This window comes from Chiloscyllium plagiosum, chromosome 5 (assembly GCF_004010195.1).
Source record: "Chiloscyllium plagiosum isolate BGI_BamShark_2017 chromosome 5, ASM401019v2, whole genome shotgun sequence".
NCBI classification, from domain to species: domain Eukaryota; kingdom Metazoa; phylum Chordata; class Chondrichthyes; order Orectolobiformes; family Hemiscylliidae; genus Chiloscyllium; species Chiloscyllium plagiosum.
In genome coordinates, this window is record NC_057714.1 from 27,581,428 (window position 1) to 27,598,986 (window position 17,559).

Here is a 17,559-nt window from a genome sequence, read left to right on the forward strand (position 1 = left end):
AATCACGAGGGGCATGGATAGCCATGGTCTTTTAGCAAGGGTAGTGGAGTCAAAAACTAGAAGGTATAGGTTTAAAGTGAAAGGGGAAAGATTTAAAAGGGACTTGAGGGGCAATGTTTTCATGCAGCGTATGGTGCATGTATCAAATGAATTGCCAGAGGAAGTGGTGGAGGCTGGTACAATTACAACATTTAAAAGGCACCTGAATGGGTAGGAAGGGTTTAGATGGATATGGGCCAAGTGCTGGCAAATGGGACTAGATCAATTTAAGATATCTGGTCAGCATGACAAAAGTGTCTGTTTCCATGCTGTAGGACTCTATGAATATAGACAGGGACAATTACCAGACAATTGCACACCATTTGTCTAGTAGGAAGACATTACTGTCATCTTGATCTCATCCTCACCCATGTTCATTAATGTATTTTATCCACTTGTAGTTACTGGACAAACAGTATCAGGAATTGTAACTGATTTCCATTCCAGCCTAGTCTAAGGGTACCCAGAGACTAAATGTAGTATTTCCATCCCTATCTTGGCTGAAGTTAGGTGATGCAGCTTAGTCCAGTTATGAAACCTGAAACATTTCTTGGGCCAGGAATTTTCTCTGACATCCTGCATGTAAACTTAGAGCAGCTGAGTGAGAGCAATTACAAAGAAATTACCAGCTTTGGATTGTGGCGGACAGAGCATTTATTGACTGAAACAACAAGCAACATATTTTAATAAATGTACTAATATTTATTAATATTCATCAGAAGATTAATGGATGGTATTTTGAATGCAGTACCAATATTCATCATATTGTTGAGGAAATATTTTTCCAGCTCCTCCTAGAAACTAAAACTACACTGCTATTCATTGCATTTGGAGTAAAAGACTTTATTCTCAAACTAGTCCCACTGCTTCATGTTCTTTTTGCCAAAAGTAAATGTTTAATCATTGTAGATTTGCAATCAGAAATCATTTTTCAGTATTATCTGCATCAAGAGTACATTGTAATGTGTGCCCAACCAAAAGCAGTTTACATACAACAGCAAACTGAGGTCACAAGAGAAAATATTGTGGCATAACAAATCCTACATCTATGATAATATCCTCATTACCATTATTTTAACTTTTCTCAATCAAGGCAGGACAAATGTTTTGCTGTGGGAGAAGAAGAAATATGTTTAAGAAACCCAAGTGCAGACTGATGAAGCTATGCTTATTTACTGTGTTATTTGTTATGAAGTCATAATAACATTTATAGAAAAATAGTGATTCATAAATTTTAAATATAGAATTCAACAACAAATAGTCATTATATTGTCCATCTTTCACCCATAGTGTATATATATATAGTAGTGCATTTAGCATAGATACAGTAACTTGGAGATTGAATTTGTTTTAGTATTGTTGGCATTCCATGAAAATTTGCTTTTGAATATCAATAACTTTTCGTGCTTTCTTTGAAAGCTGAATAGCTTCTTTTGCATGCTTCTTGGAAAGTCTGTTGAGTGATGTTTCTTAAAATTCTAGCCTTTGATTTCTCACAAAACATTCCTTAAAGCGATACACCTGAACCTCTTGAATCTCTTTTAAATCTTCTTGTAAACTCAGAGCTGAGTATTTCTTTGAAGCTTCCTTGAGATTGTAGTGCCACTCTGCTGTTTCTGGCACCTGGTAGTGGTTTGCTTACAGAAACCTGAACTCCAGACTTTGGTATTAATAATTATGGGCTATGTAAAAATATCACATTCGTCATGCAGAGTTAACTTGCAGTAAAAGTTTTATTTCTGTGAAGTATTCTTTTCATCATGTTGGTCTGCCATTCTGCATAATTTGTGGTATTCCATTGCTTATGTTATCTGTAATCTCCTGCACCTGAAAAATAACAAATCAAGAGGTTAATTTGCTGTTACTGCACCATCGGCATGTGTCCTTTTACGCAAGCAGGAATTGATGAATGTAAAATCCTCTATACTTGCAATTGAATCAGCAACACAATGATCACAAAAGAACACATTTGGGAAATGAATTTCTTGTAGGAATTTATTTTTGTTGGGGGAATGACTTGTCTGATGCACAAGGATCTGATGGAAGAAAATGGATTCTTTGTGATACTCAACAAAAAAAGTCATTCATAAAGGCACTTTCACCTGTTTGGTGCTAAACAATAGGACTTGAGAATATTGTTATTGAGAGTATTTTTTAAAAGATCAGACCCGTTTAGTCTTTCAATCATGTTCCATCACTCAATGGATTGAAGCTGATTCTCTACATTAGTAAAGTAGCTTTTATTTGTCATTTCTACCATATACAACTGATACAGTAAAAACAAGACACCATTCCTCCAGTACCGAGGGTGCTACATGGACAGCACTAACTATACAATCGTACTCGGCATAAAGTGCATAAGAATGCAAAACACGAAAGCTACAGTATAGTAGAAGAATGATAAATAATAAACATTTTTCTAGAAGCAATTTGAAGTCCGATCATACTGTGTTTAGGAGCCTGATGGCTTTGGGGAAAAAACTGTTCACATCCTGGCCGTGAGAAACCGAATGCTCCTGTATCTTCTGCCAGATAGCAGGAGGGAGAAGAGTTTGAGTGAGGGGTGTGTGGGGTCTTCCACAATGCTTTTAGCCTTTTAGATGCAGCATGTGGTGTAAATGTCTGTAATGGAGGGAAGAGAGACCCCGATGATCTTCTCAGCTGTCCTCACTATCTGTTGTAGGGTCTTACAAGCCGAGACGATACAATTCCCGAACCAGGCAGTGATGCAGCAGCTCAGGGTACTCTCAATGAACCCTCTGTAGAATGTGGTGTGTATGGGGGGGTGGGAGGTGGGCTTCCTCAGCCTGCGCAGAAAGTAGAGATGCTGCTGGGCTTTCTTGGCTATGGAACTGGTGTTGAGGGTCCAGGTGAGATATGCTGCCAGGTGTACATCAAGGAATTTGGTGCTCTTCATGATCTCCACGGGCGAGCCGTTGATATCCAGTGGAGAGTGGTTGCTCCTTGCCCTCCTGAAGTCAACAACCATCTCTTTCATCTTGTTCACATTCAGAGACAGGTTGTTAACCACTGCACCTCCTCTCTGTGTGCTGACTCATTGCTCATGCAGATGAAACCCACTCCATTCGTATCATCAGCACACTTGATGATGTGATTGAAGCTGTGCATTGCTGCACAGTTGTGTGTCAGCAGAGTGAACAGCAGTGGACTGAGCACACAGCCCTGGGGGCCTCCCATGTTCAGTGTGATGGTGTTGGAGATGCTGTTCCCAATCCAGACTGACTGAGGTCTCCCAATCAGGAAGTCCAGAATCCAGTTACAAAGGAGGTACTTAGGCCCAGCAGACTCAGCTTTCCAATCAGATGCTGAGGAATGATCAGGTTAAATGCAGAACTGAGGTCTATGCACAGTAATCTGATGTAGGTGTCCTTCTCCAGGTGGGTGAGGGCCAGATGGAGGGTGGTGGAAATGGCATCATCTGTTGAGCGGTTGGATCGATACACAAACTGCAGGGTGTCCATTGAGAGGGGTCAGCAGGGTCTTAATATGCCTCATCAAAAACCTCTCAAAGCACTTCATCATGATGGGCGTAAGCACAACAGGGCAATAGTCGTTGAGACAGGACGCTGAAGAATTCTTCAGCACGGGAACAATGGTAGCGGCCTTGAAGCACGTTGGAACTATGGTGCAGCTCAGGGAGATGTTGAAGATGTCCATGAGAACATCCGCTAGTACGTCAGAGCATCCTCTGAGCACTCTGTCAGGTGTTAATTGGTCCAGCAGCATTACATGGGTTGACTTTGCAAAGGGTTTTCCTCACGTCGGCACTGGTAAGACACAGCACCTGGTCATTGGGAGGGTGTGATGGACTTCCTCACTGCCACACCATTTCGTGCCTCAAGCCGTGCATAAAACCCCATCTTCTCACACTATCTCCATTTCTCATAAGTCCCTCAAACCCCCAAATTTTACTGGCCTCACATACTCAGTGTCCAAGCACCCACAGCTCTATGGCAGAGTTAACTGCAAAGATTTGGAACTTTCTAAGTAAAAGGATGTCTCTTAACCTCAGTGTCAATTCATCAATGTCTTATTCTGAGGCTGTGACCCTGTGTTTTGGATTTCTCATCCAGGGAAACCATCGACCCTATCAAACCTCTTACGGATATTTCTACGTTTCAACCAGATCATCACTCATCCTTCTCAATGTACCTAACATCACTTAGTCTACTCAATCTCTTCTCATGGGACAATTCAATTTCTCCAGGGTGAGTGCATCCTTACCTACAGAGGTGTCCAAAACAACATGCTGTTATAATTCAGAAAGTCAATTGGTGAATGATAATCCTGGCGCCAATTCTTCATCCATCTTATGCTTGTTTGGAGTTAAACATAAGGTTACATTTCCTAACTTCATACACCACTGTTTCATTCAGCATTCATTGTTAATACACGTTTGAAAGACCATATCCTGCACATCCAGAGTCAATGCCCATGATGTCACTGTCAACAACATCTGAGGCAGCTACCTGCATTAAAAATGGTGCTATTCAAACAGACATATAAGAGGTAAGACTCTACCTTTGAAAACTCTATTTAGTGCATGAATGAAGTCTGAAAATAGTAGATAAACACAATTACCCCAATTATAATTAGTGAGTGAAGACAATAGACAATAGGTGCAGGAGTAGGCCATTCTGCCCTTCGAGCCTGCACCACCATTCATTATGACCATGGCAGATCATCCTCAATCAGTAAAAAGAGACAAATAGAATGAGTGAAGTGGGAGAGGAATTTAGTGAGGTGATGAAAGGACTGTGCAAAGCAGGGAAGAGAGTGGATGAAATGGTTTTCCTAATTGCTTACTCTACTTGTATGCTAGCTTTCTGTGATTTTTGTACAAGAATGGGTCAACGCTGAATGTAAGCATTTTGCAATCTTTTATCATCCAAAGGACTTTTTTTTTTAAAGCTCTCCCTGGCCACATCTGTCACATGTATGCCCCTTCAGCCAACCTGTCTGTAATTCCTTTACAGCCTTTGTATCTTCCCTGCCATTTACTTTCACACATAAATTTATATTGACAGCAAAATTAGATATATTACACTCCGTCCTCTCATCTAAGACATTATTATAGATTGTCAATAACTGAGACCCAAGTGCTGATCAGTGTGGTACTTTGTTATTTACAGTCTCGCAATTGTAAACAGTCCTGTTTATAACTAACATTTTTTTCTGCCCATTTTCCAATCCCCATTCAATGCTTAAATTACTCTAATCTCATATGATCCTGATAATGTCTTGTGTGACACCCCTATCAAATGCTTTTCAAAATTATTATATATCTGTTATTGGTCATTATCATAAAACAAACTAATTTGCCAAATATAATTTGCCTTTCATAAATCTGCGTAAATCCTTCTTTGTACGATTTTCCAGGTGTTTTACAACACACCTATTTTTGCGTTCTAGCATTTTGCTTACTACAGTATAGCTCACAATTTTTCTGTTCCTTAAAAGGCAAGATTATTTTTGTCACATTCCAATCCCTAGCCACTGTTCTGAAAACTTAAGAATTCTGAAATATCAAAACCAATGTATCCACTATCGCAGAAATTATCTAATTTGAAAGCCAAGCATATAGGTTGTCACGTCCAAGGCATTTGTCCCCATATTGTTCCTTTAATTATTTTCTGTCCTATTTCATTACATATAGTGATTTATTTGAGTGTTGCATTCTTGCTAAATTCCTGGTTTCTCATAATGCTTTTATGTCTCTACCATGAAGACAGTTACAAAGTATTTAATAATACCTCCTTATTCCTCACATCATTTCACCTCTCTTTACCTCTATTGGTCCCACTTTTACTTTCACTAATCTGAGTAGTTCCATTGTGATAGAAAAGCTTACAATTTTTTGTCACTTGTAGTCTATGCTGATATTCTCTTCTCTTCTTCCTTATCATGTTATTGGTCCTCCTTTGCTGAATATTTAAGTTCTCCTATTTCTCAGGCACACTACTCTTTTTGGCAACATTATAAGGCTAATCACTTGATCTAACTCTGTGGTTAACTTATCTTGTTAGACACAATGAAGCTTTTTTTCTTCTGTTGCGTTTTTGTGTCTCCAAACAATATATATTTGTTGCTAATTACGTATTTGGAGTTCTAACTGTTAGCCACTGCTTGTCTGTCAATACATTTCTTTTACTGGAGTTTCACAATCTACTGCAAACAACATAACCTTCATAGCTATGTAGTTTATTTATATTTAAAACTTTGCTTTCTGATTTAACTAAATAACCTTTAAACTTTAAATTCAATCAATATTATGATTTCTCTTCCATAGAGGCCCCTTTAATATAACAGTACTAATGAGATGTTTTTCAATGCACAATACTAGATCGAAAATAAAGTACTGCAGATGCTGGAAATCTAAAATTAAAGCAGACAATTCTGGTGAAACTCACCAGGTGTAGTTCCATCAGGGTTAAATTTCAAGCTGAATACAACTCTTTTTCAGAAATATTAATTCTGTTTCTCTCTTCATGATGCTGTCAGATCTGCTGAGCTTGTTGAGCATTTTCTGGATATGAAATAGCCTATTTCTTAGCCTGTTCTTTAACATGGTGACCTCAAAAATGGTTCTCTTTATAATCCATGAAGTCTTGCTCTACACTGTCACTGTAAATTTGGTTTACCCAATCTACATGAAGATTAAACTCCCACACAAATACTGTGTTATCCTCATTACACGTGCCTCCAATTTCCTATTCCATTACAATGACTCAGAAAATCAATAATTAGGAACAGTTTGGTGAATTAAGAAAAAGCAATTGGAAGAACCTTTTCAAATCCGATTGCTGGAAACCATTCCTTGGGGTATCTACCTCAGCTTTTCGCCACTGTGCTGCAGATTGATTCAAGAAAACCTCAACAGATGTAATAACGGAGTAAAGTCAAAAATAAGATTCAGAACTAACTGTTAAGGAATACAAGTTGGATTGTGAGTAGTGGCACAATGTTGGAAACTCATCATGATTCTGCACTCTTCCAGCTTCAAGTGTCTTAAGTTGGGAGTTAAGTATGAAAATGCTGTGGAGCTAATGGGTAAATATTTTCAAAATGCAACATAATTATAGACCTCACCCATTATTATGTCTTTAACAGTTCACTCCTGGTTTCCTGAGGAATGAATTAACATGTCAGGGTCAACGGAGTGAGCATAGGTTGGAGGCGTTATTCAATGAAATGGACATGGCTTGGCATATCTGTTGCCCTGCCAATGTAAGAGGTTCGTGCTCAGAGCATCCTTTTCTGAGCCTGCTCCAGAAGTGACTTCCAACCATGTACTTTATCCACTGTGATGAGTTGTTCCCTGTTACCAGCCTTCACTGCAGTGCGGGAGCGAATCATGCAGCTGTAACATGGATCTCAGATGAGGAACAACTCCAGCAGCATGAGGAGCCATGCTAACATGTACAGCAGAATTAGCTGTGGGAGCAGCAAAAAGAAACAGCAGCTGGCTTCAACAAAGCTGCGTGCTACTTCAGAAGATGGAATGGACTGAGGTCCACCTCAAAACAACCAATACCACCAATACAAGGTATTTAAATAGAAGACCCGTTTCTCAAGCAAAAGTCCATCATGAGTTCTAGACTTTTGCAATGAGTTGTTTCTGACATATGCAGTGTCCTGGAACAAAGCCTCCTTCCTACAGAACTCTATGGACACCCATTATCTAACCATCTAAAGTTACCTAATCTTGAGTTGTTTCAGCTCTGCCTAGTTTTTACATACATCATCTCACACAACATCTACCATGGATACACCTCAGGATCTATGCAGAGATTATTTTTTTACACACTATAATGCTCAAGGTATTTATTGCATGCTTCACTATATTGGAATAAAAATTTGCATTCACAAAAATACAAAGCATTTATTACCTTGACATTCTTTTAATTAAATAAAACCTTTCACACAAAATGTTTCATTAAGACCACAAGCCCTTATTTAAAACAAGAATTGGAACTCACAGACCCTCAACAGTTTAAAATCAATTACAGATGTTAATTAGACTGTGAACTGGCAGACACCCTACTGTGACAATGGATGGTTTTGAATACTGTCGTGCCACAATAATCAAGTGATGGAGGCCCTAAGATACATGTAAACAAACAGTGAAATACCAAGCAATAATTTTTTAACAACTGAAACATTTTTTTCTCAAAAATCTACTGTTGAAGATTTAAAAATTCCTTGCCAGCTTAACAGTTCCCTTTCATACATCTTCTTGACCCTTTTGACAGGTTCTTTTGATAGATATGTTTGATACTTCTGTCAGCTCTTCTTGGCAGATCCTTTTGACAGATCTCTTTGACACTTTTGACAGGTCTTCTTGATAGCTCCTTTTGATGTGACCTCTTGAAACATCCTTTGACAGTTTCAATGTGCTTGATAGTAATGGCTTTATACACTTTTTACATACCTGTACAACTACTTTTGACAATTCTAAAGGGCACTTTACCTACCATGTGAAGTACATGATTCACACCAAAGAGCACTTGACCTCGAGCGAAAGGTACCATACCTCCAGCAAATGGCATCTCATCTTCACCAGAGCAGTCCCAGGACCAGGTCCAAAGGGTACCTTATGCCTCCAAAAGAGTATCACTGGCTAGCCAAAGAAACGCACAAAGTTCACACTTCAGGTTTCACACTCCAAAGTTATCAAAACCCCCCTTCAGTGTTGGCAGCTGATGATTTAAATAGCCAGCTTATTCTGTGAACTGTGCACGTGCAAATCCCACCAGAGGCATGTCTGGCCCTGTGAAAGTGACAAATGATGTGTTAGGCTTGGACTTGCAATTTTTAGGCTCTTCTGCCTATTTTTATATGATAGAAAGACTCTTTGGTGTGGTGAAAATCGAGGCCAAAGTTGTTTATTGAAATAAGCATAAATATAAATCCATGAACACTGCTGTACATACTTGTGAGCCCACTTGTGCAACAGTTACTTCTTTTTCATCCTCTTATTGTTACCACAGGTGGCACAATCCCAATAACTTCAAAAGAGCACGAGACAAGGCATTAGTCCCTCTGTGTTGATAGAAAAGATGCCTATGGTGGACATCCTCTTTGTTTTGGAGCTCTTGAGAGTTTTGCTAAAACCTTCCCTTCTGCACCTTTGCATGGGTGGTCTTGGTCATTGATAAAGGTGACAGAAGTGTGGCTCTATCTGGAGATGAGGAGACAGGAAATGAGGAGTCGCAACACCTTGACAGGTGTCCCTTGGCCATGTTCCCATCTCTATCTTCCTTCTCATTCCCAGCTATATTTCTTTAATTGTTAAAGCTAGGGACCATTTGGCTGCATGTCAGTGAAGCTACCAAGGTAAGGCTTTGGTGTATGATGTGTAAAGTGCCAGTTAGAATGTGCAGGTCAGAAACAAGAAGGGGTTGGTTCCCAATCACATCCAATTCCCATTCAGGTAGTCATTCTTTTCACAAATATTGACAGCAGTGCAAATGTCTGAGACATTATACTATTGTGGTTTGCAATGGACTCCTCCAATTTCTACCATATGGTTTGCATTACATCTGGAAATACTGAAGAAGTACAAACATTTCACTTTTCTGTTCCAGGAGATCCCCATTGATGAAGGCCTCCAAAATGCATTCACCTGAGCACTGTAGCATCCTGCGCTCTTTGAAATGTATTCTCCACTACTGTCCCTGTTTTCAGCATTTGCTACTGCCCCCATGTATTGTTTTCCTCACCATGTGGCAGCCTTGTTTTCTCTGATGATACTTCCCATGGAGATGCACAGACCTGAGCTGGTCAACGGTGCAGGCCTGTCAGTGAATCACAGAGTGTTCACTGTCCACGAAGGAGTCCTTGGCCTCTTACTGTTCCAGATTCTCTGACAGTCTTAAAGTATCTGTGGGAAGTGATGGACATTGATTAAAACTGGCCAATGGGAAAAAGTTAACAGTCTTCATTGTATAGACCCTAAGTTCCATGAGTGATTAAAACTGTTCAAAACGAATGGCAGCATCATATCTAATTCTGTTACCAGCTCTGTGAATAATAGTAATCTCTCCACTGGTAATGTCAAATGTCAGCACCACTCTGTCAGTCTCCAAACTCACTTCCTGCAATGTGGTCAAGGTGACTAGCACTGCGAATCAAGTGCTGGCTCGCTCCTCTCTCTAGAGTTGTGTGATCTCTTCCCCATCTTGAGAAAAGCAGAGAGCAATGAAAGCAGTTGGAAGCTGGCTGTCAGGATGAAATGAGAACATTTATGGGGTGGGTGGCAGCATGGTGACTATGAGGAATGCATACGAGCTGAAGTTATTATGAGAATCAGAGTTAGTTATTCAGAGGGAGAAAGTGAGGACTGCAGATGCGGAACATCAGTGTTGAGAGTGTGGTGCTGATGAAGGGTTTTTGCCTGAAACATCGATTCTCCTACTCCTTGGATGCTGCCTGACTGGCTGTGCTTTTCCAGCACCACACACTCGACTTAGTTATTCAGTGGGAGATTTGAGGAGATTCCTAGAAAGAAATAAATGCGTGGAATAGCAAAGTGTGTTGGTTGGAGGAATGCTGTGCATAAAAATGCAGAGGAGGTCAGAAAGTGGAGGCTTAAATCTTTCAGACACTTTATCCAGGTCCTTGACATCTCATTCCTGTTGCACACAGCACCATTTCCAGTCACGCCTATTCCCTCAGGGACACCGATCTCTTTCTCTTGTCCTGAGGAAACAGCACATCCTTATGGATACTCATCTCCTCCAGCAATACTTTCAGATAAGAGTTACAGAACAAAGGGCAGCCTTCCCACACCTTCCTTACATTTCTTCGCTTGCTCAAGCCTTCACTATAAAGGCTTATCTCAGCCATCGTGACATCTGTCCCTTAACATAGACGTCCTTCTCTCTGTCAGGCCTGGTGAGTTGTTTCATACAATAGTTCTAAATTCACCTAATTAACTACCTACCATCTCCCTCACATCTAATGCTAGCCCAAGTCTCCCACTTGCTGCAGTTGATAAGCGACAAACTCCTGACCTGATTCTGTACAGTTCCCCGACGTCATTTCCGTGATTCCCTGGACTAGTTACACTGGAGCCACAGGGCTGACCCTGGTCCACTTTGTGGCCTGAAGAGGTGTGGATTCCCTGACGCTGACCACTCTGCTCTGATTCTGTCCAAGCCCATGAACTGATATTGCAGAATGCCCTTGACATTCTGTACTTGGACTCCCTGCCTGAAGCTGTCTCCCTGGGCTTGATAAAGGACTACACCCCTCAGATCTTGAAACATGACCACTTGATTGATGCACAGTGTGAACAACATCTCTAAGTCTGTCACAAGGTCTGGGTGTGAGATTAATGTAGCACTGTGCCATTCAGCGAAAGGTCTGCCTACTTGACTGATGACCAGTGACAAACTGCTTGGCAAACTGCTTGGCTTTGTTGTGCTCTAAAATACAAGGCACGGCAGAAGTACTGTGAGCATTTAAGGTGCGGCTAAAGTGGCAACACACTAAAATATAGGTGGAAACAAGGCAAAGCAAGACAAATCAAAGCAAGGCAGGAATGCTGTGAGTATGCTTGAAGTGAGTGAGCACTAAGACAGTGAGCAGGAAGTCCTGAGGTGGAACTTTGTCCAGCCTGTGAGCTGGGTTCCTGTCCATCAGCACCAAGTATCTTTGCAGCAGCGTTGCACTGAAAGGTGCTGGTACATTCCAAAGTTCACTGAAGTCTAGAACTGCATTGAAAGTGATCTGGAGATGCGGCATGATGAAGCAGAGATGCTGGCATGTCCGGTGGAGATGGAAGTTAGAGAAGCAGGAGGCGAACAGGAATTGTCAGCTACCCATTTGGATTTACGTGCTGGGAATTCTTGGTGTCGAGTTTCTATCTGTATGATGGGAGAATGAAGCCTGCATATTAATGAGGCCGAGATTAGATGGTAATGTGGGTGATAATGGATAATAACTCAGGTTCAAATCCCAGCTAGTCCAGAAGTGTGTCATAACATCATTGAGCAATTTGATTAGAAACATAACTAGAAGGGGTCTGCAAGAAAAGTTCAAGTTCTCTCGCCTAGAATTAAGGTGGTGTGTTGGATTGAGAGCTGGTTGCCATTGGGAGAGAAGATGCTCCTCTCTCACATGCATAAAAGATTAAGTTGTCTGGATGAGGTAAGCCCACAATATTAAATTAAAAATCACAGAACTGTTATGCCATAGACAGAGGCTGTTTGGTCCAGTGCCTACACCAGCATTGTTATCGCGTGCCTTTTCCCCACACCCTTGCATGTGTTAAGACGGACCCGGAGGGTCCCGTCTTTGCGTGTTCTTTTGGAAGGAGAGACTCACACTGGCAACTATGATTAGACGCAGACAGCAGTTTATTCACAGAATCTTAACTGATACAACGAATCTACAAGCATGCATTCGTTGGAGAAGGCGTTCTGCCTTCCCGTTCAAAGTTGACACAATTATACTTCGCGCTGCCTGGAGTCCCCGGTCAGTTCGCCTTCCCCATTGGTCCATTCATCTGCGCGCGCTGGGGATCCGTCCTCCTATTGGCCGCATCGAAGTGCCTGTCCAGCTCCTGCTGTGCTTGACAATGGCTCAGCCATCCCCGGGAGCGGTTCCGATCCCGTATTCAATAGTCCATTGTGTCAAGGAATTACTATGCGTCTGACAGGCTAGCCATTTTCAATAGTTTTAGTTTAACTAAATTGTCAATTACACTTATCATCTTTAGACTTAAATAGAGCCATTCACACTCACTAGTTACAGGTTCTGATAGAGCAATTCACACTTGTCTAACAGTTACAGATTCCGATCAGTTTCTTTATTAATCCCGAGTTTCGATGGGGCAATTGATACTGGCTGGTTTTTACAGGCTCCAAGATTTAATTAACATTATGCATATCCCTTACAAACTCCAGCAGTCATGCAATCGCCTGCAGCAGCTCGCTTGGCTGTTGTTAACCATTTCAGGGCTGGAAGTGTCACCCTCCCTAGCCCTACATTAAACACCGCAGTGAAATCTCCCCAACACATGTTATTTTTATCCAATGCCTTCTTGAATACCTCAACTGAACTATTTTAAATTACTGCATTTTCAGTCACTAGCTACCCACTGACTGAAAAATATTTTCCTCACTTCATCCTTGCTTCTTTTGCAGCAAAGCAGGAAGTAAAGGACCAAAGAATGCAAATTAAGGCAATCTAAGCAGCATTTAAAACTGATATTGCAAATGGGAGCTGCTAAAATATTTTGAGAAAAATAAAACTCGCAATATGGTGCTGAACTAGAGAAGTAAGCATACTGAAGAGTCAAACTTGAGAGGGATAAATGACCTTTTCTTCACAGCCTATTAATTTGCAAGATGATAAATGTTTCTGAATTAAATATTGTTAGGTTATTTACACATTTAATAATAGCAATTTCTAAATATTCTATTTGCGCACTGGTTTTATCGCCAATTCTGATTTGCGAGTTGAAAGAAAGTCAATGGTCAGAGTCGTTACGTTTTAGAAAAAGCTGAAGGGATGTGAATTGTTTTTCACAATAAGTGGGTTAAAAATGTCCTTTGCATAAAAACCACTGTTTCTGTATAGGGTATACTCTTGTTTGGATCTAATTCCAACAAATGGAATCAACTCAAAGTCACAGCAGCGGCTTTGTCACATGCATGGCCACATCAGATTCATGACTTCACAAAATAATCTAAGTGGGAATTATTGCCAGTTACTGCTTAGATTATAACTCTGGTTTTGTTTCACCTGTCTGTGTATTCTTTTGCCACTTCTTTTATGGAATTGTAAAACCTACTGGAAGTCACTTAAATGCTCATGTGAGAAAGACAGTATGCCTAAATTCAACATCATGCCTTTCCCAGTGTTTCTGTGACACACAGATAAGGGTTATGTATAAAGGAAAACTATAGGCTGGAGGTCTGTAATAAATAATTCACAAAGTAAGCAGTATCCACAGTGGACATTTAGATAGAACAGTTAATGATTCAGGTTTAACTTTAACTTAATCTCTTGCCACACGTTGGGAAGTAATGGAAATTCTCAGCCAATGTAATTTTGGAGCTAGGTATGTATGTAAGTTAGCTCGCTGAGCTGGAAGGTTTGTTTTCAGATATTTTGTCACTATGACTAGGTAACATCATCAGTGAGAGTCTCCGGTGAAGCCCTGGTGGTATGTCCTGCCTCTCTATTTATGGATCTTGGTTTCTTAACGTGGGTGATGTCATTTCCTGTTCTCTTTTTCAAGGGAAGGTAGATGGGTCCTACGTTGATGTGTTTATTGATGGAGTTCTGGTTAGAATGCCATGGCTCTAAGAATTCTCATATGTATCTTTGTTTTGCCTGTCCTAGGATGTGTGTGTTGTCCCAGTCAAAGTGGTGTCCTTCTTTGTTTGTATGTATGGAGCTAGGTATATTTAGCTGCTGACCTCACTTCTTTCCCAATAGGTTTTGGGTCTGAGAGACATGGAAATTTAGGCACCAATGACAGAAATCAGCAGTACAGTGTAAGTTATAAAGTCATGCCATTTTGTGAAGATCTGAACTCTAAAGATTGTGCTCTCATCAATTTACTCTATTCATAATGGATGTTAATTTGAAGCCCTAGCTTTTAAAAAAAAGGATTAATTTAATCCCGGTGAGTAATGAGGTAGGAAAGATGCCACTTGTGGCCTACTTCATCATTAAGATCAATTCTAGAACAATAAATCTAATCTGATGTAAATACATCGAAAATGCTTATAGTCATGAGTTTTTACAACAACTGCACTCCCTTTGTTTAATTAAAATCCTCTGCTAATAAAATAATTGCTAAGTGACTTTTTTATGGGTATTGATCAAATCTTTAATCAGCTGAACGCTTATTCTATGATGATTAGGCCAATGGAACTTTTTGAAGTCTATGCCAGAATCTTAAAGTCAATCCTCAGATGGAATGGAGGTAGATGAAAATGAAAGCAATTGAGAAGTGCAAGGATAAGGTAGAAATAGAGATTAATGTGATAAAAATTTTTTAAAAGTGTTCAACCAAATGGTTAACAAATGGGAATTTATGAGTAACACATAATTGAAAGGTTAGAAAAAGTGGAAAGGCTCTGTCAAAGGAACATGATGTCAGCTGGTATGGACACAAAAGGTATCAAGTGAAGTGACTGATGTTAAATATACAGGCAAGGAAACTTGTGAAGAGCATGCGTTGCAATGTTCAGAATGTGGGAAATAAACTATGGGATTCAAATTATGTCATGGGAAGACACCACAGATGCCCAGTTGCAACAGTGTGCTTCATACACAAGATGCAGCACAGCTACCTGTCAAGACTCCTTCAACAGCATCTTCCAAACACCTGACGTCCACCAACTAGGAGGCCATAGGCAGAAAGCAAATGCATGGGAACAACATCATCTGACCATTTCCCTCCAAGCCACAAACAAGCCTGACTTGGGAGTGTATTGCCTTTCTTTCACTATTGCGTGATCAACATCCTGAAATTACCTTGCTATCAGCACTGTAGGTTGTACCAAAACCACATAAACCACAGTGGCTCAAGAACGCAACTCACCATCACCTTCTCAAGACCAATAAAGGATGGCCTATAAATGCTGGTTTTGTAAATGAGGTTCCCATCCCAAGAATTTTTTGTAAAAAATGAGTAGGACTAAGAGAAATGTGGCTGTCAACTAAGCAAGAGTGGAATATAATGGAAAGAATTTGCTCTCTCAAGGTAAACAAGTAGTGTCTGCTGTAATAAGGACATGCAGATGCCTACAGAACTCTGTTTTCTAATTTACTATCCTACAGAACTCTGTTTTCTAGTTTACTATAAACTAGCCAAAAAAATGAAAGTGTTACAAAGCATTGGGACTTGGGCAAGCAGGGTGAATAACTACCTCCTTCATATAGGAGTACAGGACTTAGTAGCTGAGATGGTCTTTTTGACTCTTTACAGGTTCTCTACTATTCACTAAGATTCTGACCAATCTGGTGGTGGTCTCAATTCCACTTTCCTGACTGAGCTTCATAACCAAACGCTTTTCTGACTTTGCCTTTAATGACCCAGCTCCTCTGCTTTCTGGGAAGAAAATTCTACATACTAATGACTCTCCCTCCCAGAGAAAAAAATGTTCTCCTCACCTTTGTCTTAAAAGGGAGACCTCTAATTCTTAAACTGTGTCCCAAAATTTTACTCTCCTTCACAAAAAGAACTGTCATCCACCCTTACAAGTCTACTCAGGATCCTAAATGTTTTCACAAAATCATGCCTCATTCTTGAAGCTCTTCAATCTTTTATATAAGGTAAACTCTTCATCCAGGAATGAGTCAAGAGAAGCTTTTCTGAATTGCTCCTAATCCTTTTTGTCAATGATGAAACTAAAACTGTACATAGTATACCAGATGGGATTTCACTAATTGCAGTAAAACTTTGATATTTTTATATTCCATCCCTATAGCAATAAACACCAACTTTCCATCTGCCCTCCAAGTCAATTGCTGAACCTTCATAAAAACTTTATGCAAATATATACCAGCACAATCAAATCCTTCTGTACCACTGAATTCTGAAATCTCTCCCCATTTAAACACTATGCTGCTTTTCTAGCCTTCCTGCTAAAGTGATCAAGCCCACACTATACTCCACCTGTCATTTTGTTTCCACTCAAGCTCTCTACATCCCTTTGCAGACTCTCTGCCTCCTCTTGACAACCTCCTTAATTATCTTGGTGACAATGGCAAACTGTATGTTCATTATCTGCATCTAAATCATCTAAATATAGTTGAGGCCCAGCACTGAGCCCTCTGGAAATCCACCAGGTACAGTTTGCAAACCTAATAATGATCCATTTATTTCAACTCTCTTGTTATGTTAGATTTATGTTTAACTTTTTTCTGAATGTGACTATGAAGGATTGAGGATAGGTGGAATTGTTTTGATAAAGATGTCAGTGAAGGATGCTAAAACTTTATTAACAAGGCATTTCTTAGACACCACATGGTTCCAGTTAATTACTGATCTTGGTGGCTTGAACTCACTTCAGGGAAATACCTGACTTTTTAAAAGATTTTATTGCTGTTCTGCTTGAACAGTGTTTGCAGCATTGAAGATGGTTTTGTTTTCAGTCAGTTGGGCTTGCTGAAAGAAAGGAACCATTCTATTCGTGTCTCCTCTTTCTGAAGCAGCTTTGTGGTGAATCTAGTGTGAATCTTGATTGCTCTCTTGAAGAGCATCTGAAGACTTCTCAATACTGTGTTTCCTGAGCATAGGAGACATCTGTCTATGTTGGTGACATCTGTCTGCACATTTGAGAATGTCAGACCAAGAACCATCTGAAATTTCCACATCTTCATCTTTAGCCTTCAAAGACTAAGGCTTACTGAGAAAACAAGTTTCTCTCTTTCTCAAAGTGAATTTCTAATGACAGAAATTTGTTTTCTCTTTTTCTCCTGGAGTGAATGACTGTGTAATTGTGTGTATGGATTACATTGAGGGTTAAACAT

The 17,559-nt window shown here is 40.1% G+C and overlaps 1 protein-coding gene across 6 annotated transcripts in view; it reads right to left on the reverse strand.

Annotated features, from left to right (window-relative positions):
• Positions 1–684: 684 nt before the first annotated feature.
• Positions 685–17,559, reverse strand: part of LOC122549773 (transmembrane protein 196) — a 59,620-nt gene continuing 42,745 nt past the window's right edge. For 4 of the 6 annotated variants that reach the window (XM_043689783.1, XM_043689777.1, XM_043689782.1 and 1 more), the window contains exon 4: positions 685–1,866. In XM_043689783.1, the coding sequence (XP_043545718.1) occupies positions 1,798–1,866 (69 nt within the window). In that variant the 3' untranslated portion in view covers positions 685–1,797. Of the gene's footprint in view, positions 1,867–9,687; positions 9,944–17,559 lie in introns of those variants that run through there. The other 2 variants (XM_043689780.1, XM_043689781.1) reach the window with 2 other exon arrangements.